Source organism: Mastigoproctus giganteus, chromosome 12, assembly GCF_048544385.1.
Source record: "Mastigoproctus giganteus isolate SK-2022 chromosome 12, ASM4854438v1, whole genome shotgun sequence".
Taxonomy (NCBI): domain Eukaryota; kingdom Metazoa; phylum Arthropoda; class Arachnida; order Uropygi; family Thelyphonidae; genus Mastigoproctus; species Mastigoproctus giganteus.
The window spans coordinates 111,416,541-111,443,880 of NC_143586.1; the positions used below are offsets into that span (position 1 = coordinate 111,416,541).

The 27,340-nt window shown below is 38.7% G+C and overlaps 1 protein-coding gene across 1 annotated transcript in view; it reads left to right on the plus strand.

Annotated features, from left to right (window-relative positions):
- LOC150077340 (vesicle transport protein GOT1B-like) overlaps positions 1-27,340 on the plus strand; it is an 88,974-nt gene that overhangs the window by 11,801 nt on the left and 49,833 nt on the right. Inside the window, exon 2 of the mRNA XM_090386324.1 lies at positions 5,191-5,282. Coding sequence (XP_090242450.1) covers positions 5,191-5,282 — 92 coding nt within the window. The remainder of the gene's footprint in view (positions 1-5,190; positions 5,283-27,340) is intronic.

Here is a 27,340-nt window from a genome sequence, read left to right on the forward strand (position 1 = left end):
GGTGAGAGTCATCTACCACCTAGTACTGCCTGGTAACATAGAGGGGCGGCGTTCCTCCATGTGATTTGGGCACCACACCTCGACCCCTGCTTACGTTGGTTCACACCTGGGTGGTCACCCACCATGTACTTGTGTATGGAGGTTATACCCAGGATTACTAACAGTCCCACCATTGTGAAGGTGCAAGCAGAGGATTTGGCTGTCACAGACCATCCGGACTTCGCCGAAATTGGGTCCACTTGACTTGAGTGTCACCCGAATATCAGTTCCATCAGCATTTTAGACTCCCAGGTAGCAAGTACAGCTTGTCTGGCATATCTGAGAGAATGTCTGTGACAACCTCAAGGACCAAGGATTGTACAAAGTCTATTGTATGGAGCGGAAACCTGGATATTGAATAGGCGAGCAGAAAACAAATTGCTCTCTACAGAAATGGATTTTTGGAGATGCTCAGCAGGAACTTCTAGAAGAGACAGAAAACGGAATGAAGACATAAGGGAAAAAATGGAAGTGAAAAAGACTATTATTGACACCATCAAAGAAAAGTGTCTAACATGGTATGGACATGTAAAACGGATGCAAGAAAACAGATATCCAAAGGCTATCCTGGAATGGATACCTCCTGGAAGAAGGAGAAGAGGAAAACCTAGGAGGACATGGATGGATGGAGTATGGGAGTGCATGACAGCCCGAGGCTTAACCGACCAAGACACCTTGAACCGCACTTTATGGCGGGAAAAAATTCCTAACAAGAAATAACTTGTAGGCTGAGAAAACCCATTGTAAATGGAAACATTCCTCTTGAAGAAGAAGGTTTCTTTTGGTCTTATCTTTTAATTGAGTGATATTTGAAGGGAAATCATGGAAAATTTCTTTCTTCAGATATTCTACCATTCCATTTGGTCTCAAAGAAATTCTGTAGAACTGTGTGAAAAACTATTGCAGCTGAAGTTTATGGTATGGTGTGGTAACATTTTGGATTAAAGGACATTGCCATTGTTGTATTTTGGAATCACTGTACCTGTGACCAAGATTTCATGACATTTGAGGCCTTCAAGGTCCCCTGATTTTTGTGCAGATATTTGAAGAATATCACTTAATTCTTGGGGTGGATGGGATCTATCCAATTATATTAAGGGAGACAACAAAAGAGGTCAGCAAACCTTCAGCCATAATTATGAAAGCATTGTTGGATTCAGTAGAGGTCTATATGGACTGTAGATATTTATATGTATCCCTAATTCACAAAGGTGGATCAAAGGGTGACACATAACTACAGATCTGTTAGCTTTATTTCTGTGAAAGGGAAATTAATAGAATCTGAATTTGTTAAGGTGGTATTGTCTGACCAGTCTGATTGGGTACTATTGCAACTGGATGTATATTATGTCAAAAATAATTTTTACATTATATACTTAGGTTTCAGAAAAGCTTTTGATACTGTTGCACATAAAAGACTGCTGTACAAATTGCAGTAGTGTGATATTAAAGGCAAGTTAATGCTATGGATAAAGGGATAGTTGAGTGGAAGAGGACAGAGAATTGTTATCAGTGGGCACTGCTCTTTTCTTGGACAAATATTATTAGTGAAGTCCCTGGGGGACTTCACTAATAATATAGTGCTGGGCCTACTGTTGTTGTTTTCAGTATTTATTAAGGGTTTTCAGGCAGATATGAAGTTCTCCAAGCAAGGCAGCCAGAACAGCTCATGGGGTTTTGTCTGTGAAATACAGGAACTTTGCTAAAAGGGATAAGGTGGTGGTTATCCCATTGTACAAGGCAGTGGTTAGGCCACACCTTGAGTACCTGCTCGAAACCTGCATACAGGTCTGGAGGCCTCATTTTAAGAAGGATGTAGATCTGCTGCAATGGGTGCAGACAAGAGTAATGAGATTAGTGAAGGGAACAAAAGGGTGCTCTTACCAGTGCTTATTTCACACCAAACTGACTTAACATTGCATTCTCCACCAATGTCAGCTGGACGCAGCCTTAGATTTTGTGTTTCTTAACTAACAGCATAACCACTCCTCCTTTCCTATCCTGTCTATCCTTCCTGTACACATTGTACTCCCCAAATTACAATTCTGCATTTCTTATATCTGTGTGACACCACATCTCCAATATCCCAACAATATCCATCATCATCACACACCAGATAATCCTATTAGTCGAGGTGCTTAGTGATAAGCAAGACAAACTAGGTCCATGATACACAGACTAATAGTTTAATGGTAGCCATAAGCAGAGGAAAAATTTATTCTTGCAGTGCTTCTATTGACACATATAGCAGCCTGGAAAGCAGGGTGTGGGAGAATTACTAGGCTTCATGGATGTCCTCCTGGGACAAGTAAATATGAGAACTGTGTTAGGAGTGTTAAAAGCACAAACACTTATAAATAAGTATACAGTAATGCTAGGAGCATAATAAATAAATTTGATGAATTTGAAGTACAGTTAGTCCCCAACTTGTGTAAAAAATATAAAGGTTGGCAGGGTTGTTAATGATAGTAAAGACAGTATGCTACTGCAACAGGATCTAGAAAGGTTAGGTAGATGGGCTGAGAAGTGGCAACTGAAGTTTAATATTGACAGATGCAAAGTACTGCATATGGGTAGCAGTAACCCAAGAGAAACGTACCAACTGTGTGGTACTACACTCAGGGAGGTGGGAAATGAAAAAGACTTGGGAGTGAATGTGAAGTCGGATATGAAGTTTCCTGAGAAATGCAGACAGGCTGCCAGAGCAGGTCATGGGATATTGTCAGTGATATACAGGAATTTTGCTACCAGGGAAAAGGACGTGATTATCCCTTTGTATAAGGCAGTGGTGAGGCCACGCCTTGAGTACTGCATACAGGTCTGTAGGTTTCATTTTAGGACAGATGTAGAGTTGCTTGAGCAAGTACAAAGAAGGGCAACAAGATTGGTGAGGAGAGCAAAATGGTCCTCTTACCAAGAAAGGCTTAAGTTCTGCAAATTGCAGCAGCTGGAGACTAGGCACCTGCGAGGTGATCTGATTGAGGTGTACAAGGCTTTGAATGGTTTGAGCAGGCTCAATGCTGATGGGATACTTGCACTTGCTGAGATTAAGAACCTGAAGGACATAGATTCAAATTGAGGAAAGGCAGTTGTAGAATACATGTGCGGAAGTTTGCCTTTAGCCAGCGGGTAGTTTATTGTTGGAACAGACTTCCATCTGTTGTTGTTGTGGAAGTTGATAGCTTAAATAAATTTAAGGCTGAACTAGACAAACATTTAGAATGACCAAATGGGTGAAATGGGAAGGTTTTTTTTTTTTTTTGGCTGATGCTTGCTTTCTTGCATCATATGCCTCAACTAATGCTAAAGCCTGATTTACGTGACTTCGGACTTACCTAAATTTTTTTGGGAAAATCGTCTGTATAATTTTTAAGAGTGAAGTCAAATGAAGGAACAATAAGTATAAGTTTTTATTTTTGTTCCCATACAAACTGTGTTAGATAATAACCTGCAGTTAACTAGAATCTAGGTAAATAACTGGAGTTAACATTTCATTTTCTGCTTTAAAAATTCTGAAGAAATATTCAACAACGTGTTTGAGACAGATGGACTACATTGAAGCACTTGAGAGAAACCCCCACAAAATTCAAGCTATGTGGACTGTGTCCCATTGGCTATTTCTTTGGAGAATTACATTCTAGCCCTTCGTCTCTACATCCTTTCCTTTCTTTCTGGATTGTAGAGTCAGTTCAGTTTTGTTTGAGAGCGAAGTGGGAGCTTTTGTTTCCATTTTGTGTGTAATATTTGTTATATGTTGGGTTATTGTGGTGAAGTTGACATTCACACTGTCCAGCCATTTTCAATGACTTCATGTCAAACTATCATCATGTAGTGCATGCTTCATTCGCATATCGTAAGCTATGACAGCATCTCTTGTAACTTAACCTTGTGATGGCCTTTACAGAAAATTTCATTTTGACCGTTATCATGGTGCCACCTAAGAGAATAAGTGAAGGTGGTACTACTTCACTGCTGACCCCAGATAAAGTTTTTAATTGTTATGGTATATAAATATTTTTCTTCATTCTTCTGAGGATATTATGTGGTTTTGTAATTTTGGCATATCAGGGATATAATAGCAATAGTTTATTAGTCATTCCTGAGTTACATAAAACTCAACTTATGTAAGAAGTCCTGGAACATATCTCTCACATATTTCGGAGACAGACTGTATTGACTAAGTCTTCAAATTCTGACAGTATAGGGTGATCAGAAACATGGTGCCACTAACATAGGGAATGCTGAATTCGACTATGGTGAGTAAGTGTGCAGAAAGAGTAGACAAAGCATCATAGTGGGGGAGAAGTTATGTTGTTTGTTATTTGGTTTTTAGGAGCATTAGCAACTAAGACCATATTGCTCTGGGGATATGCGGTGGTCATTCCCTGACCTTTCCACATCCTCCCTATTTGGTGGACACTGGCTTGAACCCTGGTCTAATCAAGAAGCATGTGCTACGTACTGCTGCTCCTGCCCACCTGGCTACGGAGGCGCCGGGAGAAGTTATAATCTTGGTTAATTTTCAGTTAGTTTTTCTGGGTCAAAGAGAGAGAGTCAGATCAAATTTCAACCATTTTGTGCATCTACTCTGTCCATAGAAATCTCTCTATTAGTTATTGCACAATCAGCAAAAATGTAGGATCAATAATGAAATACTAATAAGCTTTTTTAATTATTCCTGAGCAGAACAGTTGGCGTTATCTTCACTAATCAAATAGCTACCTCATTTGTTTCATTTTTTTTCTGAATTTGTGTTCCACACACTAAAGGGAGTGTGGGACAGCCCATTGCTGATTTTCTCAGTATGGTATCTGCATACTCCTACATATTTATTAACTATAAGATTGCATATACATATTTTTAGATTTAGAGATGAGTACTGCAATGATAAACTATTGCTAAATATTTTAGCAATAAAAAACTAAATAATAAAAAGCAATAATAAACTAAAAAATAAAAACACTTAGTGCTTCAAACTCTAGCTAAACAATTCAATCTGAACAATGTCTCAGTATTTTTTGTCTCATCTAAAATTTCTAAATCCTAGATTGCAGATTTAATTTCTTTTGCAATTACATGGTGTGTATAGTTTTAAATATTGTACAAAGAAATTTAAATTGGCAATAAATTAAGTTATGCTTTTCATTTCAGAAATTGGTGTTGGCTTAACAGGGTTTGGTATGATGTTTTTATTCCTTGGAGTGGTGTTTCTGTTTGATAAGGGATTATTGGCAATAGGAAATGTAAGTTTTATTAGATTCATTACGTAATACAGCTAGGCCTCGCATAACGCGAGTTCGATTAACGCGATATTCAGTTAACGCTATTTGAAAAATGATACCACTTTACACGATGCAAATTTCCAGTTAACGCGATCTTTTTTTTTTTTTTTTATGTGATAGTTGAAAAAGATTTGAATCGCGCGTTAAGCTTACCGTGAGTCGTACTGTCATTAAACAAACGTTTGCCTTCTGCTTGCCTCGGTGTGTTCCATCAACCATCGGAAGAAGACGTGTTTGTCTCCTGCTAATAAAGTCAATGCAGACTTGCATTTAAAAATTCAAATTTTTAAATGAGCCAGATGAAAATGTTACCGCGAAGGAGATAACGATAAAAGAATTAGATGAAATCTTTCGTATCGCATAGAACCTCAAACAAAAGGTTTGATGTTCTCTGTGATATTTATTTCGCCAGGGCCCAGAGAAGATTGTTGTCGGCTATCGGAAATTGATTGATGAAAAGAGAAAATCAACACTGTTCAAATATTTCCGCAACAGTAATTTCTTCATTGTGTATTTTATGTCAGAGGTTCCTAAAGCTTCTCGGTTCACGGTGCCTTTAATGTCAGTAATTTTTTCAAGGCGCATCCAGACCAAAAGAAATACCTAACAGTATCGTTTAGTAGTTAGGTCCAAACAACTTAATAAGGAATGCTGAAACTGTGAACTACCTCGAGCTAGTAGTTCAAAGGTGTCTGACAGATGTCGAGTATCACTGTGTTTCCCTCGAAAATTTTAAATATTCCACGGCGCACAGTTTAAGAACCGCTGTTTTATGCAATAAACATTTAATTCCATAATTATTTTCATTATCTTTTACATTATATACAGTTAAAAAGTTATTTAAAAGGAATTTTTAAAATTCTTTATGGACATTCCAGAAGGTCAAGGACAAATTATAATTTTTCCTATTGGTTATGATATTTGATTAACGCATTTCCGTTTTGCGCGATGCGCTTGCGGGACGAATTAATCGCGTTAATCGAGGCCCGTCTGTACTACGTTTGCCTGATTTCTTATTTTATTTTTTGTATTTTAACCTGTAATATAGTTTTTATAGCAAGTTTACTGAGGAGAATATTTAAATGTTATAGGGTCATTTTCAAAAATTACTATTTTAGTGTCCTAGGGACTTCAGTCAGAGGCTCCCAAAGTGTTGGGGACACGAAGTTTACTGTTCACGGTTCAGGCCTAAATGGATGTCAGATGAATCAATGAGGCTTGTGGCAGAGAAGAAAAATGCATGGGATGCATATATGATCAGGTGACACAGAAGCCTACGGCAGATATAAGCTAGTCTATAATAAAGTCACAAAGGAGGTTAGGCAGGCAAACTATGAAAAGTAAAACAACAGAGTTCTTTACTTATAGATAAACTATTGACGATCCTGCTCAAGTAGCTGATAAACTGAATGAGTATTTTGCATCTACATTCACACATGAGGAGTTATTCAGGAAGGGGAATGCCAGAAGTTTATCAAACTCTAACAGGGATCTAAGTGATTTTGTAATAACTGAGAGCAAAGTGGAGGAGAAATTGTTGAAGTTAAACATAAAAAAGGCACCTGGGCTGGATGTAATCTATCCGGTTATATTGAAGGAGGCAGCGAGGGAAGTTAGCAAACCCTTAGCCATAATTATGAGAGCATCCTTAGATTTAGGGGAGGTCCCCATGGACTGGAGACGTGCAGTTGTATCCCCAATTCACAAAGGGGGTTCAAAGAGTGACACAAATAATTATAGGCCTGTTAATTTAACTTCTCTTCTGGAGAAAATAATGGAGTCACTGGTTAAAGAGGTGATACAGGATCACCTAGACACTGCTCTTCATGGACTAATGTTATTAGTGGAGTCCCCCAGAATTCGGTGTTGGGCCCATTGTTATTTTGTGTACAGTCAGTCCTCGTATAGCACGATAGTTGTGTTCCTAGAAACCCTCGTGCAATGCAAAATCGTGCAATATAATAACAGGCCCTATGGGAAAAATAGGGTGAGGTGCTGACCACCCAAGATTGAACAGACATTTGTAACCAAAACATTACCAAACACAATAAATAATCGTAATAAAATACTTACGTATTTTATTACCACTATTACGTAATAAAATATTGCTAATGCTTTTGCTTCTATCGTAAGCAAACTTGTTTTTTGTTTGATTTTCTATCCAAACAGATGACAGCGGTTCCATCTCTTCCAATTCTTTGTGTCTTAATCTAATGGATTTTAATTACACTTTGAGTTGTTCCTGCTATGAAAGTTGTTTTTATTTTCTCTGCATTCTTTGTAATTCTCGGTGTTGCCTCATTTAGGTCTGTAGCACGTGCAATATCACATGGTCTTTCATTTCGCTGAAAGCGTTTCACAATTTCATATTTTTTCTCTATCGACAGGGGCGGACTGGCCATAAGCCTTACCGGGGAAACACCAGTGGGCCGGAGGCCGGTGTGATTTTAGCCATAAACCATAGTATGAGGCCACTATAAATTTTCCCGGATAAGAATTTTTGACCCAGTCCATCGCTGTTTATCGATATTGCTTTTCTTTTTCTCTCTGAATCTGCAGTGTCTTCACCAGAATGCTTCCTTTTCACACCTTTTAAGTATTTTACTCATTTTTAGGGAATAAAGCACAATTACAAAACGAGGAGGCACGCTTGATACATATAAACAAAGCTGCGCGCATGTAGCAACTGAATAAACAACACCATAACGGCAGAGATACACTAGTAACACCTCACATTTTATTAAAGCACATTTCTAGGGGTTACTACCATAAAACAATAAAAACAATTTCCAGTTGCGTTTCTGCTAGTGGAATCTGTTATAAACTGGTAGTAAACTCGATCTAATTGCATTTGCGATAATACCGATAGCTGGAATTTTACGATATTATGGTGAAATGTGTTTCCCCTTCACTGATATAAAAAACATAAATACAGTACATTTTCAGAATCTTCTCTTCATTCCTATCGTGTTGTGTTCGGTTGGGGGTGATTCTGCGTTCGACTGCTATTTCTTGTAAACACAAAGGTGAATCGTGCATAAGTGAATTCGGTTCGTGTTATATAAGATATCGTTCCCCTATTTATAAATCGTGTATGATTGAATTCGTGTAGTGTAAACACGTGTTATACAAGGACTGACTGTATTTATCAATAATATCGATGAAGATATATCAGGCTTAATGTCCAAGTTTGCAGATGTTAAAGGTTGGCAGGGTTCTTAATGACACGAAAGACAGTATACTACCTGCAACAGGATCTAGAAAAGTTATGCAGATGGGCTGAGAAGTGGCAACTAAAGTTTAACATTGACAAAAGCAAAGTACTGCATATGAGTAGCATTAACCCAAGAGAAACATACCAACTGTGTGGTACTACACTCAGGGAGGTGGAGAATGAAAAAGACCTGAGGGTAATTGTACAATCAGATATGAAGTTCTCTTAGCAGTGCAGACCGGCTGCCAGAGCAGGTTATAGAATTTTGTCAATAATATATAGGAATTTTGCTAGCAGAGACAAGGAGGTGATTATCCCTTTATATAAGGCAATGGTCATGCCACACCTTGAGTACTGTGTACAGATCTGGAGGTCTCATTTTAGGAAGGATGTAGAGTTGCTAGAATGAGTACCGAGCTTGTTTGTTTGTTTGTTATTTGCAGCATTAGCAACTAAGGCCATATTGCTCCGGGATATGCGGCGGTCATTCGCTGACCTTTCCGCATCCTCCGTATTTGGTGGTGATGGGCTCGAACCCCAGTCTAATCAAGAAACGTGCTACGCACTGTCGTTCCTTCTCACTTGGCTATGGAGGCACTTTGAGTACCGAGAAGGGCAACAAGATTGGTGAGAGGAACAAAGGGGTTTTCTTACCAGGAGAGGCTTAAATTCTGTAAGTTGCAGCATCTGGAGACTAGACACCTGCGAGGTGATCTGATTGAGGTGTACGGGGCCCTTGAATGGTTTGAGCAGGCACAATGCTGATGGGATACTTCTGCTTGCTGAGATTAAGAACCTGAAGGAGCATAGATTTAAATTGAAGAAAGACAGTTGTACAATAGATGTGTGGAAGTTTGCTTTTAGCCAGCGAGTAGTTGATTGCTGGAACAGACTTCCATCTGTTGTTGTGGAAGTTGATAGCTTAAATAAATTTAAAGGGTGAACTAGACAAACATTTGGCGTGACCAGATGGGCGAAATGGGAAGGTTTTTTTTTACTGATGCTGCATAAGCTTGCTTTCTTGCATCATATGCCTCAGCTAATGCTAATAAACAAATCATCCCACTAATTCAGGTACAAATCATTTTTTTTATTTATTATGATTATTATTTGTATTTTATTTCTTTGAGATTAAATGTGTAGAAGTGTATATTAATTTATGAAAGTTAAATATTCATAACCGAATTTTAAGTCAGATCTGTTTATTTTCACTTGTTTTGATACTTGGGAGATAGGTGGAATTTATGAAAAATTTTAAGGGACATTCAAGGTATAAAAGTTTGGGAACCACTGTCCTATGTCATCACATGGTAAGGTTTTTAGTTTTATAACAAGTATGGTTTGTATATTATCTTGTCAATAACCGTATGATTTTTTTTTTTTTTTCACAGAAAAAAAAAAAAAATGAAATATCATTAGGATGGCCTGTATTCAGCTCCAGTTTTGAAACAACAAAAGAACAAAAATGCACTCGCATGATTTAGTACTTTAATATTGATCATAATTTGGTCAAAGTTTGTATTTTATTATGAGTTTCTTAGAACATTTTTATACATTTTTATACATTTTTTTATTTACTTTTAAACTTTGTCTCCAGAACTTTTCATCACAATCATGTCCACTAAGTGGTAGTTAATTTTGTCTTATTGGGTTGTAAAAAAAACTTCAGCAGCAATTTTTTTCAACAGGTGTGAGTAGTGTGTAAGAAATACTGCTGAGTGAAAAAAATTTTATATTTCAAGTAACTAGGGAGTATTTAGTTAGAAGCTATTTTATCGATTGTGATAATGAATGAACAAATTTTACTCATTAACTGATTTCAGTGGGCATGCAAGCTGACAGCTGTGATGTTTTAGCATTTAGCATTAGTATTAGTAGAGACATACAATGCAAAAAAGCAAGCTTATGCAGCATCAGCCAAAAAAAAAAATTAATTAATAATGAAATAAAAAAATAAATGAATATTAAAAAAAAAACAAAAAAAAATGCGCTCCAATTCCATCCCTCCATTTGTTCCAAATACCTGTCCAGCTCAACCTTAAATTTATTTAGGCTATCAACTTTCACAACAAAAAATGGGTGTCTGTTCCACCAATCAACTACCCGCTGGCTAGAGACAAACTTCTGCACATATATCTTATAACTGTCTTTCCTCAATTTGAATTTATGCCCTCTAAGGTGATTATTCTGAGCAAGAGGAAGAATCCCATCAGTATTTAGCATGCCCAAACCATTCAAGGCTTTATACACCTCAATCAGATCACCTTGCAGGTGCCTAGTCTCCAAACACTGTAATTTGCAAAACTTAAGCCTTTCTTCATAAGAGAAACACTTTGTTCCATTCACTAATCTTGTTTCCCTTCTCTGTACTTGTTCCAACAGCTCTACATCCTTCTTAAAATGAGGCCTCCAGACCTGTATACAGTACTCAAGGTGTGGCCTGACCATTGCCTTATACAAGGGGATAATTGCCTCCTTATTCCTGCAAGAAAAATTCGTGTATATCATTGACAAGACACCATGAGCTACTCTTGCAGACCGTCTACACTGTTCAGAAAACTTCATATCTGCTGCACAATCAACCCCAGGTCTTTTTCATTCTCTACCACTGTCAGTGTTGTACCACAGAGTTGATACGTCATTCTGGGGTTACTGCTTCCCATATGTAGTACTTCACATTTGTCAATGCTAAACTTCATTTGCCACCTCTCAGCCCATCTGCTCAACTTTTCTAGATCTTGTTGCAGCAGCGTACTGTCATTAGTGTCATTAACAACCCTGCCAACCTTCGTATCGTCTGCAAACTTGGACATTAAGCCTGATATACCATCATCAGTGTCATTTATAAATACAGAAAACAACAATGGACCCAACACTGAACCCTGAGGGACTCCATTAATAACATTATTCCGCAAAGAGCAGTGTCCATTGATTACCGCTCTCTGTCTTCTCCCACTCAACCATCCCTTTGTCCATAGCAGCAATTTGCCTCCAATGCCACACTGCTCCAATTTGTGCAGCAGTTTCCATGTGCAACAGTATCAAAGTTATTCTTTGCAACCAGTTCCTTTGTGACTACATCATAGTATCCAGTCAAATTGGTCAGACAAGCTTCCCCTTAACAAACCCGTGCTGTGTCCGAGCTATAGCTGAAGTCTTGTCTAGATGATCCTGCAGTGCTCCTTTAACCAGTGCCTCCATTAATTTCCCTGGAACAGAAGTTAAACTAACAGATCTATAATTACTTGTGTCGCCCTTTAATCCTCCTTTGTGGATTGAGGTCACATTTGCACATCTCCAGTCCATGGGTACCTCCCCCGAGTCCAGGGAAGCTCTCATAATTATGGCTAAGGGTTTGCTTAGTTCCTTTGCCACCTCCTTTAATATAACTGGATAGATTCCATCCACCCCAGGGGCCTTTGTTATGTTTATCTTCAACAATTTCTCCTTCACTTTACTCTCAGTTATTACAAGATTATCTAACTTACTGCCAGAGTTGAATACACCTCTGGCATTCCCCTCGCTGAATAACTCCTCGTGTGAATGTAGATGCAAAATATTCATTTAGTTTGTTAGCTACCTGAGCAGGATCATCAACAGTTGAACCATCGATATCAAGTGGACCAATCTGATTCATCCCCTTCCTTCTAGAGTTTACATAAGAACTCTTTGCTATTTTTCTTTGCATTGTTTGCCAAAGATTTCTCGTAATCTGCCTTTGCCTGCCTAATCTCCTTTGTGACTTGGTTACAGACCAGCTTATATCTGTCATAGGCTTCTGTGTCATAAGCCTGTCATAGGCTTATTATTTTATATGTATCCCATGCATTTTTATTCTGCCACATGTTTAATTCTAATTATTGTAAAGACCATCTCTTCTTTTTATACAATTAATATAATTTAATATAATGCTTGAATGCAAAGTTAAGGAAGTGCTTTATTTTAAGCCAATAACTGAGTTTATTTAAGATAGCAACAGTGTATTTCACATGAGAATGATTGTTATATACTAGAGATGGGTTGAACAAAACAACAGAAATAACAAATACAAAACAAGAAAAGTAGATCAAACAACAAAGAATAAAAGATGAATAGGAATTTCAATGAACTTCTACCCAAGCAACAGTTTATTAAAACTATGAAAGATTCTGTAATAAAGTTAATGATTCATACCATTAACTTTATTCATGGGATATTGAATTATTAGAATTTGGACCCACTGTTGTTTTGTATAGTTATCAATGATATTGATAAAGGTATATCAGGCTTAATGTCCAAGTGTACAGATGATACAAAGGTTGGCAGGGTTATTAATGATGGTAATTGCAGTGTGCTACTGCAACAGGATCTAGAAAACTTGGGCAGATGGGCTGAGATATGGTAATTGAAGTTTAACATTGACAAATGCAAAGTACTGCATATGGGTAGAATTAAACCCAGAGAACATACCAACTGTGTGGTACTACACTTAAGGTGGTAGAAAATGAAAAGGCCTGCAAGTAATTGTGCAGTCAGATATGAAGCTTTCTGAGCAATGCAGACAGGCTGCCAGAGCATGTCATGGGGTATTGTCAATGATATACAGGAATTTTGCTAGTAGGGAAAAGGAGGTGATTATCCCTTTGTATAAGGCAATGGTCAGGCCACGCCTTTAGTACAGCATACAGTTCTGGAGGCCTCATTTTAGGAAGGATATAGAGTAGCTTGAGCGTGTACAGAGAAGGGCAACGAGATTGGTGAGGGGAATGAAGGGAGTCCTTTTACCAAGAATGGCTTAAATGGTTCTGCAAATTGCAGCGGCTGGAATCTAGGCACCTGCAAGCTGATCTGATTGAGATGAATGGGTTGAATACGCTGAATTCTGATGGGATTCTTCCGCTTGCTCAGATTATGAACCTGAGAGGGCATAAATTCAAATTGAGGAAAGACAGTTGCAGAATAGATGTGCGGAAATTTGCCTTTAGACATCTGGCAGTTGATTACTGGAACAAACTTCCATCTGTCGTTGTGGAAGTTGATAGCTTAAATAAATAAATTCAAGGAGGAACTGAACAAACGTTTAGAGGGAATGGATGTGTGATTTTTTATATTTTTTTTTTTGGCTGATGCTACTACTACCATATCAGAAATATTCATCAGTACAGTGCAGTGTATGTTTCTGATTTCTCTCTCTGTGACTGCTAATAAATCCCTTATCAGAATGTTCTAAACCAACCTCACATACACTATATGACCAAAAGCATTCAGAAACACAGGTAGTTTGCAAAAAGGGCCTTTAATGCATAAAAGAAACCTAACACAAAGTAGGGCCACTATCAGCCTCTGTGTGCAGATTCTCTTCCAAGTTCCAGGCACCTCCGTAGCCAGGTGGGAAGGAGCAGCAGTGCATAGCACAGGCTTCTTGATTAGACCGGGGTTCGAGCCCGTCACCACCAAATACGGAGGATGTGGAAAGGTCAGGGAATGACCATCACATATCCCGGAGCAATATGGCCTTAGTTGCTAATGCTCCTAAAAACCAAATAACTAACTATCTTCCAAGTTCCATTAGGTTGTGCCAGAATTTCTCTATTCTTCCCTCAAAGCAACTGCCACACCAGGTTTGTAAGAAGGCTGTTTTGGTTGCAGCCTAATCCGGTGCTTCAATCCCATTTTGTTCATTGAGATTGAGATCTGGACTCTGAGCAGACAGTACAACTTTCAGTATTATTGTCTGGAAACCAATCCTATATGATCTTTGATCTATATGATGGAATGTTTTCATGCTATCTGACAGGGCATCAGCATGAAATGTAGTACTGCCACATTGTAAATAGTGCATAATTGTCCAATGATTTCATCTACTACCTCCACAGACTTCATAGTTTGCAGTACACACTGACTGGAAGTGGTCTCTGGATAATCTGCACATCTAAATCCCCATTGGAACAAGTGAGATCCATTGCTTTACAGACCTTGCCATTGTTGTAGCCTAACTGTGCATTGGGCTTATGTATTGCTGCCTTATCATTAAACCCAAGGCTCTTCGTCTTCTTACAGATGGATAGGGTACCGTCTGATGTTTTTATGGCTTTTTGGACTGCTGTACAAGAAGCTGGAAAAACATGTCGGTTGACATTGTATGTGTGCATGCATGCGTGCGTGCGTGCGTGCAGGTGCAACAGGATCATGTCTTGAAAATGTGTGAAGCCACAGGCACATCGGTGTCTGTTACTCTCTTGGTGTGTAATATCAGACCAGCAGCCTGTTGACATGTAATGAAGCCATCAGTCTGTTGATATGTGAGAAAGCCTCACGAACATTGTCTCTGTTAACAGTGTGGTGCAGAAGCCAAAGGAACATGTCAGTTTCTGTTGAAAACATGCATGAGGCACAAACTACCTTCTTTATGGTTCACTGAATATATTCTCCCACAAAAATTATGCTGATACATCTGATCTAATGTACATACATTGAGGACTTTTGGCAACGCAGTACACAATATTCGTGGTGGAATGTTGGAATATTTTTGGTTATATAGTGTATACCTTGTATTTTATTTGTATATGGGAACGAGAGTAGCCTTGTGCAGGTGAAGTTTTTACGGCTCTGGAAAATAGAGACAGTTTTTCTGTTTTATTAACTTAAATTGGTATATTAACTTATTTTCTAGAGTACCTTTATATTCCTAGTTACAATACTTAGTTTAAGTTTGAACTTCGATAGAGATTTTGTAGGTTATTACTTAGTATCGGTAAGGGTATCCAATCCACGTGTTTTACAAATTTTGCAGAGCTGGCGAACGGGAAGTTTTTTAGCTATATTTAGCCACTTTATTGACTAATTGTTATATTAAATTATTTTCTATAAGTAGCTTATAGACCTAGTCAAGATCCTTGGTTTATTCTGAATTGAGACAGTGAGATTTTGGAAGTTAATTAATATTTAAGTGTCCGTAGATTTACCGTTCGTAACTTGCCGCCATTGTTATGCGATACAACGTTATATCCCTAACTAGATAGCGTTAGCTTAGTATAGTATAGTATATAATATTATCAATTAACCAGTAAAATTTATTAATCTTGTTAAACTTCATTGTCAATTAAATTGTACTTTTTAACTAAATACGTATAACAACTTATACAGTCAGTCCTCGTATAACAAGTGTTTACACTACACGAATTCGATCATACACGATTTATAAATAGGGGAACGATATTGTATATAACACAAACTGAATTTGCTTATGCACGCTTTTGTGTTTACGAGAAATGGCAGTCGAATGTGGAATCACCTCAACTGAACACAACACGAAAGGAATGAAGAGAAGATTCTGAAAATGTATTTGTTTTTTATATCAGTGAAGAAGAAACACATTTCACCATAATAAGGTAAAAATCCACACAATTCCAGCTATCGGTATTATCGCAAATGCAATTAGATCGAGTTTATTACCAGTTTATAAGAGATTCCACTAGCAGAAACGCAACTGGAAATTGTTTTACGGTAGTAACCCCCCCCCCCAGAAATGTGCTTTAGTAAAATGTGAGGTGTTAGTGTATCTATGCCTTTACGGTGTTGTTTATTCAGATGCTACACCCGCACAGCTTTGTTTATGTGTATCAAGCGTGCCTCCTCATTTTGTAATTGTGCTTTATTCCCTAAAAATGAGTAAAATACTTAAAAGGTGTGAAAAGGAAGCATCCTGGTGAAGACACTACAGATTCAGAAAGAAAAAAGAAAAGTAATATCGATAAACAGAGGTGGACTGGGTCAAAAATTCTTACCCGGGAAATCACACCGGCCTCCAGCTCAACGGGGTTTCCCTGGTAAGGCTTATGGCCAGTCTGCCTCTGTCAATAGAGAAAAAATATGAAATTGTCAAGCGCTTTGAGCGGATTGAAAGGCCATGTGATATTGAACGTGCTACAGGCCTAAATGAGGCAACGCCGAGAATTACAAAGAATGCAGAAAAAATTAAAAACTTTCATAGCAGGATCAACTCAAAGTGTAATTAAAATCCATTAGATCAAGACACAAATAATTGGAAGAGATTGAATGGCTGTCATCTGTTTGGATAGAAAATCAAACAAAAAACAAGTTTAATTATGATAGAAGCCAAAGCATTAGCAATATTTTATTACATAATAGTCGTAATGAAATACGTAAGTATTTTATTACGATTAATTATTGTGTTTGGTAATGTTTTGGTTACAAATGCGTGTTCAATCTTGGGTGATCGGCACCTAACCCTATTTTTCCCATAGGGCCTGCTGTTTATATTGCACGATTTTGCATTGCACGAGGATTTCTATGAACATAATTATCGTGCTATACGAGGAGCGACTGTATTAGATTTTACAAGCATAAAAATGTTAGATTTTACAAACGTAACATAATTAATTAATACATAACTTGATACGGAAGTTATATAACAAAACTCGAAGATAATACTCGATACTGAAAAAATATATATAACTGTGTTGGGATACAAGTTTAGGGTTATAATTTTGTACTGGAATTGAAATTTTATTGAAATTGAACCAAAATCATGACTCAGACCAGAGCAGCAAAACAAAAGGATAAAGCTAAACGGAGTGCTGTGGCTCAGAGGAGAACTGAAGGGGGCAGTTTCCCTCTGAATCACAGCCTTTTAAAATGCACTGCTTGCTTGATGTTTGTGGAGCCATCAGGTACAGGACATGATATTGCCAAGGGGGATGTCTTTGTGTTTGCACGATGTAAGGAGTGTGAGGAAATCAGGCAACAACTCAGCGTTGTTATGGGCCTATATGAGAGCTTGAAGGACAGGGTGGATGCCCTTGAAGGATCTAAATTGAGGGGCCCATCAAGCTCTCAGCTGCCCACATCAATGCCAGAGCTTTCACTTGATCATCAGGCAACACAGCAGCAACCCCTAAGGCAGAATGCGCTGGTCCCACAGGAACTAGTAGTTGTTGGTGACTCTATTGTCAGGAAAACAGAGAACATGCTATGTAAAAAGGATAGATGGAACAGGACCAGGGTATGTCTGCCAGGAGCAAAGGTTGGTGACGTTGTAGCGGATATCATCTTTTAAGGGCACAAAAGGTGATATTGTTGTACACGTTGGCACTAATGATATTAAGATTAGGAGACTGGCGGAATTACTTAACAAGTACAGGTCACTGTTAAAAAAAAGCCGTGAATTAGGGTTGAATTTGAAATTGTCTACAATTCTGCCCAGACACGATAGGAGGGAGTATATGATGAGAGCCTTGTCGATCAATTCGTCCCTGGAAAGATTGTGCAAGGCTCAAGGGGTAGAATTTTTTTCAGCCTGGTCTGTACTTGTTAACAGGAGAGACTGCTTCTACAGGGATGGGATACACTTAAATAGAAAGGGTGCAAGAATATTTGCTGATGCTATCGAGGCAGTGTTAGGTGGGTCGGAAAACTGCTAGCTTGGGGGGGGATTCACAGACTAAAAGGTTAAAAGTAGTCGCAGGCAGAGGTGAAGGTGATTCTTGCACAACTTCTATTAGAATAAGTAGCGACCTGGAGCGAGGGGTGCTGGGGGTTTCAGGGACTGATGGCAGTCATCGTGAAACAGGTAGGTATATGGGATGTGTCAGGATAACTAAGAATAGAAATAGGTACATGTATACTTGCATGTATACCAGTGCTAGAAGTATAGTAAATAAATTTGAAGAATTTGAAGTGTTGGTCAAGACATCAAAGGCGAATATTGTTGGGAGAGCAGAGCCGTGGTGTCACACAGATATAAGGAATGCAGAACTGGAATTTGGGAGAATACAATGTGTACAGAAAGGATAGACAGGATAGGAAGGGAGGAGGTGTTATGCTATTAATTAAGAAAAACATAAAATCAAAAGAAGTGCATCCAGTTGATATAGATGAACAGTGCACTGTTGAGTCAGTTTGGTGTGACATAAGCACTACGAAAGCAAAAATAAGCGTAGGAGTGTGTTATAGGCCTAATGACTTGAATGAGTACAATGAACAATTGTACAGAGAAATAGAGTGGGCTGGTAAATCAGAATGTCTTATAATGGGGGTTTTTAACTTCCCAGATATTAACTGGAACTTGTGGGTTGGTCACTCACACACTAGTAAGACTTTTGTGGATTTATTGGATGATTGTTTTCTGCAGCAGCATGTTCGAGAGGCAACCAGAGAGGGTTATACTCTTGATCTGGTTATCAGCAGTGATCATTCGTGTATTAAGAATTTGCAGATAAAGGAACCACCAAGTGGCAGTGATCACAGTATACTGATGTGGGATTTACTTATAGATATAATTACCATCAGGGGTAAAGGAAAGGGTTTTTGCTTCCATAAAGGTGAGTACAGTGGTCTCAAGACAGTTTTTAAATTCTGTACAGTGGGATCAACTGACGATGTTACCACTTAGAATACAGTATATTCTAAGTGGGAAGCATTCAAGGAATTAATCGTGGATGCTACTAAAAGTTTCATACCTATTAAGAAATATTGTTCAAGGTTTAGGCCTAAATGGTTATCAAATGAACTAATGAGACTCGTGACAGAGAAGAAAAATGCATGGGATGCATATAAATTATCAAGCGACTCAGAAGCCTATGGCAGGTATAAGCTAGTTTGTAATTAGGTCACAAAGGAGGTTAGGCAGGCGAAGGCTGATTACGAGAAATCTTTGGCAAAAGATTCTAAGAAAAACAGCAAGGATTTCTTTACTTATATAAACTCTAAAAGGAAGGGGATGAATCTGATTGGTCCACTTGATATTGATGGTTCGACTGTTGATGATCCTGCTCAGATACAAACAAACTGAATGAGTATTTTGCATCTACATTCACACATGAGGTGTTATTAAGGTTTGAAAATGGCAGAAGGTTATCAAATTGTAGCAGGGTGCTTAATGATTTTGTAATAACTGAGAGGAAAGTGGAGGAGAAATTGTTGAAGTTAAACATAAGAAAGGCACCTGGGGTGGAATGGATCTATCCAGTTATATTAAAGGAGGCGGCAAAGCAACTAAGCAAACCCTTAGCCATAATTATGAGAGCATCCTTGGACTCAGGGGAGGTCCCCACGGACTAGAGATGTGCAAATGTATCCCCAATTCACAAAGGTGGTTCGAAGGGTGACACGAGTAATTACAGACCAGTTAGTTTAACTTCTGTTCCGGGTAAAATATTGGAGTCACTAGTTAAAGATGCATTGCAGGATCATCTAGACAAGACAGCAGCAATAATTCAGACACAGCATGGGTTTGTTAAGGGAAAGTCTTGTCTAACAAATTTGATAGGATATTATGATGTGGTTACAAAGGAACTGGATGCAAAAAATAATTTTGATATCATATATTTGGATTTCAGGAAAGCTTTTGACACTGTTGCGCATGAAAGACTATTGTACAAATTGGAGCAGAATGGTATTAAGGGTAAGTTTCTACAATGGATAAAAGGATGGTTGAGTGGGAGAAGACTGAGGGTGGTAATTAATGGGTGCTGCTCTTCATGGACTAATGTTATTAGTGGAGTCCAACAGGGTTCGATGTTGGGTCGTCTGTTGTTTTGTATATTTATCAATGATATTGATGAAGGTATATCAGGCTTAGTGTTGAAGTTTGCAGATGATACAAAGGTTGTCAGAGTTGTTAATGACAGTAATGGCAGTGTGCTACTGCAACAGGATCTAGATGATTTGGGCAGATGGGCTAAGAAGTGGCAAATGAAGTTTAACCGTGACAAATGCAAAGTACTGCATATGGGTACAAGTAACCCCAGAGAAATGTACCAACTGTGTGGTACTACATTTAAGGTGGTTAAAAATGAAAAAGACCTGCGAGTAATTGTGCAGTCAGATATGAAGTTTTCTGAGCAATGCAGACAGGCTGCCAGGGCAGGTCATGGGGTTTTGTCAATGATATATAGGAATTTTGCTAACAGGGAGAAGGAGGTGATTGTCCCTCTGTATAAGACAATGGTCAGGCCGTGCCTTGAGTACTGCATACAGGTCTGGAGGCCTCATTTTAGGAAGGATGTATATTTGCTTGAGTGTGTACAGAGAAGGGCAACAAGATTGGTGAGGGGATTGAAGGGATCCTCTTACCAAGAGAGGCTTAAGTTCTGGAAATTGCAGTGGCTGGAGACTAGGCACCTGCATGGTGATCTGATTGAGGTGTATAAGGCCTTGAATGGGTTGAGCACGCTGAATTCTGATGGGATCCTTCCACTTGTTCAGATTACAAACCTAAATGAGCATAAATTCAAATTAAGAAAAGACAGATGCAGAATAGATGTGCTGAAATTTGCCTTTAGCCAGCGGGTGGTTAATTGCTGGAACAAACTTCCATCTGTCGTGGAAGTTGATAGGTTAAATAAATTTAAGGAGGAACTGGACAGGCATTTGGAGGGAATGGTGTGATTTTTTTTTTTTTTTTTGACAGATTCTGCATAAGCTCATACACTTGCTTTCTTGCATCACATGCATATACTACTACTATGTACACTAATGCTAGGAGTTTGGTAAATAAATTTGATGAATTTGTGGTATTGCTCAAAACATCAAAGGCAGATATTGTTGGGATATCAGAGACATGCTGTTACACAGATATAAGGAATGCAGAACTGGAATTTGGGGAGTACAATGCATACAGGGAGGATAGACAGGATAGGAAGGGAGGAGGGGTTATGCTATTAGTTAAGAAACACATAAAATCCAAGGAAGTGAAGCCAGTCGACATCGCTGGACAGTGCAGTGTCGAGTCAGTTTGGTGTGACATAAGCATTGGGAGATCAAACTTGAGAGTAGGAGTGTGCTATAGGCCTAATGACTCTGATGAATATAATAAGAAACTGTACAAGGAAATAGAGCAGGCCAGTAAATCAGAGAATCTTATAATGGAGGATTTTAATTTCCCAGATATTGACTGGAATTTTTGGGTTGGTCACTCACACACTAGCAAGGCTTTTGTGAATTTATTGGATGATCGTTTTCTACATCAGCACGTTTCGGAGGCAACTAGAGGGTGTAATACTCTTGATTTGATTATCAGTAGTGATTCTTCTTGCATTAAGAATCTGCAGATAAAGGAAGCACTAGGTATCAGTGATCACAGTGTGCTGAAGTGAGAATTACTCAAAGAGGTACCTACCATCAGGGGTAAAGGGAAGGGTTTTTGTTTTCGTAAAGGCGACTATGGTGGTCTGAGAGTATTTAAATTCTATATGGTGGGACCAACTGATGATGTTACCAACAGCAAATTCAAAATGGGAAGCATTCAAAGAATTTATCTTGGAAGCTACTAGGCTTTACATACTAACTAAGAAATATTGTTCAAGGTTTAGGCCTAAATGAATATCAAATGAACTAATGAGACATATGGCAGAGAAGAAAAATGCATGGGATACATATAAATTAATGGGTGACATGGAAGCCTGTGATAGATATAAGCTGGTCTGTAACCAAGTCATAAAGGAGATTAGGCAGGAAAATTAAAGGCAGATTATGAGTAATCTTTGGCAAAGGATGCAAAGAAAAACGAAGAGTTCTTTACTTATGTAATCTCTAGAAGGAAAGGGATGAATCAGATTGGTCCACCAGATATTAGCAATAGCATTAGTAGGGGCATTTGATGCAAGAAAGCAAGCTTATACAGCATCAGCCAAAAAAATAAAATAATAAAATAAATAAATAAATAAAAAATAACCACTTCCACTTCACCCCTCTGTTCGTTCAAAATACCTGTCCAGCTGAGCCTTAAACTTATTTAGGCTATCAACTTCCACGACAAGGGATGGAAGCCTGTTCCACCAACCAACCACCTGCTGGCTAAAGGCAAATTTCCTCACGTCTATCCTACATCTGTCTTGTCTTTTCTCAATTTGAATTTATGCCCTCTCAGGTGATTATTCTGAGCAAGAGGAAGAATCCCATCAGCATTGAGCATGCTCAAACCATTCAAGGCCTTATACACCTCTATCAGATCACCTCGCTGGTGCCTAGTCCCCAGACACTGTAATTTGCAAAACTTAAGCCTTTCTTTGTAAGAGCACCCCTTTGTTCCATTCACTAATCTTGTTGCCCTTCTCTGTACTCGTTCCAGCATCTCTACATCCTTCTTGAAATGAGGCCTCCAGACCTGTATACAGTACTCTAGGTGTGGCCTGCCCATTACCTTATACAAGGGAATAATCACCTCCTTATCCCTGCTAGAAAAATTCCTGTATATCATCGACAATACACCATGACCTACTCTTGCAGCCCGTCTGCACTGCTCAGAAAACTTCATATCTGCCTGCACAACCACCTCCAGGTCCCATTCATTTTCTACCACTGTCAGTGTAGTACCACAGAATTGATACATTGCTCTGGGGTTGCTGTTTCCCATATGTAGTACTTTACATTTGTCAATGTTAAACTTCATTTGCCACCTCTCAGCCCATCTGCTCAACCTTTCCAGATCCTGTTGCAGTACCATAGTGTCAGTAGTGTCCTTGACAACCCTGCCAACCTTCGTATCATCTGCAAACTTGGACATTAAGCTTGATATACCATCATCAATATCATTTATAAATACAGAAAACAATAATGGACCCAACAATGAACCCTGAGGGACTCCACTAATAACATTAGTCCACGATGAGCAGTGTCCATTGATTACCACTCTCTGTCTTCTCCCCCTCAACCACCCCTTTATCCATAGCAGCAATTTGCCTCCAATGCCACACTGCTCCAATTTGTGCAGTAGTCTTCCATGTGCAACAGTATCAAAAGCCTTTCTAAGATCCAAGTATATAATATCAAAGTTATTCCCTGCATCCAGTTCTTTTGTGACTGCATCATAGTATCCAATCAAATTGGTCAGGCAAGACTTCCCCTTAACAAAACCATGCTGTGTCTGAGCTATAACTGAAGTCTTGTCTAGATGATCCTGCAGTGCTTCTTTAACCAGTGCCTCCATTAATTTTCCAGAAACAGAAGTTAAACTAACAGGTCTATAATTATTTGTGTCGCCGTTTGATCCTCCTTTGTGAATTGGGGTCACATTTGCACATCTCCAGTCCATGGGTACTTCCCCTGAGTCCAAGGAAGCTCTCATAATTATGGCTAAGGGTTTGCTTACTTCCTTTGCTGCCTCCTTTAATATAACTGGATAGACCCCATCCACCCCAGGTGCCTTTCTTGTATTTATCTTCAACAATTTCTCCTACACTTCACTCTCAGTTATTACAAGATTCTCTAGCTTACTGCCAGAGTTGAATATACCTCTGGCATTCCCCCGCTGAATAACTCCTCATGTGTGAATGTCGATGCAAAATATTCATTCAGTTTGTTAGATACCTGAGCAGGATCATCAACAGTTGACCCATCGATATCAAGTGGACCAATCTGATTCATCCCCTTCCTTCTAGAGTTTACATAAGTAAAGAACCCTTTGCTGTTTTTCTTTGCAGCCCTTGCCAAAGATTTCTCGTAATCTGCCTTCGCCTGCCTAATCTCTTTTGTAACTTGGTTACAGATCAACTTGTATCTATCATAGGCTTCTGTGTCACATGTTAATTTGTATGTATCCCATGCATTTTTCTTCTCTGCCATATGTCTCATTAGTTCATCTGACATCCACTTAAGCCTAAACCTTGAACAATATTTCTTAGTTGGTATGTAAAGCCTAGTAGCTTCCAAGATAAGTTCTTTGAATGCTTCTCATTTTGAATTTGCTGTTGATAACATCATCAGTTGGTCCCACTGTATAGAATTTAAATACTGTCTCAGTCCATCGTAGTCGCCTTTACGAAAGCAATAACCCTTCCCTTTACCCCTAATGGTAGTTACCTCTTTGAGTAAATCCCACTTCAGCACACTGTGATCACTGCCACCTAGTGGTTCATTTACCTGCAGATTTCTTAATGCATGAAGAATCACTACTGTTAATCAAATCAAGAGTATTACTCCCTCTAGTTGCCTCCCGAACATGCTGATGTAGAAAACAATCATCCAATAAATCCACAAAAGCGTTGCTAGTGTGTGAGTGACCAGCCCCCAAATTCCAGTCAATATATGGGAAATTAAAATCCCCCATTATAAGACTCTCTCTGATTTACTGGCCCTCTCTATTTCCCCGTACAGTTTCTTATTATACTCATCAGAGTCATTAGGCCTATAGCACACTCCTACTCTCAATTTTGATCTCCCAATGCTTATGTCACACCAAACTGACTCGACACTGCACTGTCCAGCAATGTCGACTTGCTTCACTTCCTTGGATTTTATGTATTTCTTAACTAATTGCATAACCCCTCCTCCCTTCCTATCCTGTCTATCCTTTCTGTAGACATTGTACTCCCCAAATTCCAGTTCTGCATTCCTTATATCTGTGTGACACCACGTCTCTGAAATCCCCACAATATCTGGCTTTGATGTTTTGAGCAATACCTGAAATTCATCAAATTTATTTACTAAACTCCCAGCATTGGTGAACACGCAAGTATACATGCACCTGTTCTTTTTCTTAGCTACCCTAACACAAAACCATGTGTTTATTTGTACCCCAATGATTCCCAGCAGTCTCTGAAATATCCTGCATCTTAATTTCCAGGCTGCGGCTCATTCCAATAGAAGCAGTGCAAGCATCACTTTCACCTCTGCCAATGGCTACTGTTAATCTATTAGTCCTTGTATCCCCCCAATCTAGCAGTTTTCCGACCCACCTAACATATTGATAGTTCAACTGTTGATGATCCTACTCAAGTAGCTAACAAGCTAAATGAGTAATTTGCATCTACATTCACCATGAGGAGTTATTCAGCGAAGGGAAGGCCAGAGGTGAGTTAAACTCTGGCAGTGAGCTAGATGATTTTGTAATAACTGAGAGGAAAGTGGAGGAGAAATTGTTGAAGATAAACATAAAAAAGGCGCACGGTGTGGATGGGATCTATCCAGTTATATTAGAGGCAGCAAATGAAGTAAGCAAACCCTTAGCCATAATTATGAGAGCTTCTTTGGACTCGGGGGAGGTACCCATAGACTGGAGATGTGCAAATGTGACCCCAATTCATAAAGGAGGATCAAAGGGCGACACAATTAATTATAGATCTGTTAGTTTAACTTCTGTTCCAGGAAAATTAATGGAGGCACTGGTTAAAGAAGCACTGCAGGATCATCTAGACAAAACTTCAGTTATAGCTCGGACACAGCATGGTTTTGTTAAGAGAAAGTCTTGCCCGACCAGTTTGATTGGATACTATGATGTGGTCACAAAGGAACTGGATGCAGGGAATAACTTTGATATCATATATTTGGATCTTAGAAAAGCTTTTGATACTGTTGCACATGGAAGACTGCTGAACAAATTGGAGCAGTGTGGCATTGGAGGCAAATTGCTGCTATGGATAAAGGGATGGTTGAGTGGGAGAAGACAGAGAGTGGTAATCAATGGACACTGCTCATCGTGGATTAATGTTATTAGTGGAGTCCCTCAGGGTTCATTGTTGGGTCCATTGTTGTTTTCTGTCTTTATAAATGATATTGATGATGGTATATCAAGCTTAATGTCCAAGTTTGCAGATGATGCAAAGGTTGGCAATGTTGTTAAGGAGACTAATGACAGTACGCTGCTTCAACAGGATCTAGAAAAGTTGAGCAGATGGGCTGAGAGGTGGCAAATAAAGTTTAACATTGACAAATGTAAAGTACTACATATAGGAAGCAGTAACCCCAGAGTGACGTATCAACTCTGTGGTACTACACTGACAGTGGTTGAGAACGAAAAGGACCTGGGGGTAATTGTGCAGACAGATTTGAAGTTTTCTGAGCAGTGCAGACGGTCTGCAAGAGTAGCTCATGGTGTCTTGTCAATGATATACAGGAATCTTTCTAGCAGGGATAAGGAGGTGATTATCCCCTTGTATAAGGCAATGGTCAGGCCACACCTTGAGTACTATATAGAGTGCAGAGAAGGGCAACAAGATTAGTGAATGGAACAAAGTGTTGCTCTTACGAAGAAAGGCTTAAGTTTTGCAAATTACAGTGTCTGGAGACTAGGCACCTGCGAGGTGATCTGATTGAGGTCTATAAAACCTTGAATGGTTTGAGCATGCTCAATGCTGATGGGATTCTTCCTCCTGCTCAGAATAATTACCTGAGAAGGCATAAATTGAAATCAAGGAAAGACAGATCTAGGATAGATGTGCAGAAGCTTTCCTTTAGCGAGCCTGTTGTTGGTTGGTTGGTTGGTTGGTGGAACAGACTTCCATCCTTTGTTGTGGAAGTTGATAGCCGAATAAATTTAAGGCTGAGCTGGACAGGTATTTGGAAGCAGAGGGGTGAATTGGGAGCTTTTTTTTTTTTTTGGCTAATGCTGCACTAGCTTGCTTTCTCGCATCATGTGCCTCTACTAATGTTAATATTAATATCTGTATACTAGAAATTTTATTTTATTATAGTTGATTAGAGATTGGGGTAATATTTGAGTGAGTTTGTAAAAGACTTTAAGTTTGTAATGGTTTTGGTTCAAATTTATATCTAAACTTTACAATACAATATCAGGTGTTCAAATTTAATCATATTATTTTATGTTTATTCATTTAGATTAGAATTACAGAATATGAAAATAGTAAAATTTTCTTTATAATACCAGAACATTTTAATACAGTATTAAAAATGTATAATTTAAATTAATTTTTGTTTCCTGTGTATATTCTGTAAATCCTAACAGAGATATATCAGTTTGCCTAGAAATAAGAAATATGAATGTCGTCAAAGAAACATTAGGAGCAGTACTCTTGTTTCTTTTCTCTTTTTTTTTTTTTTGAGAAATAAGACAAGTCAAAGTTTCAGA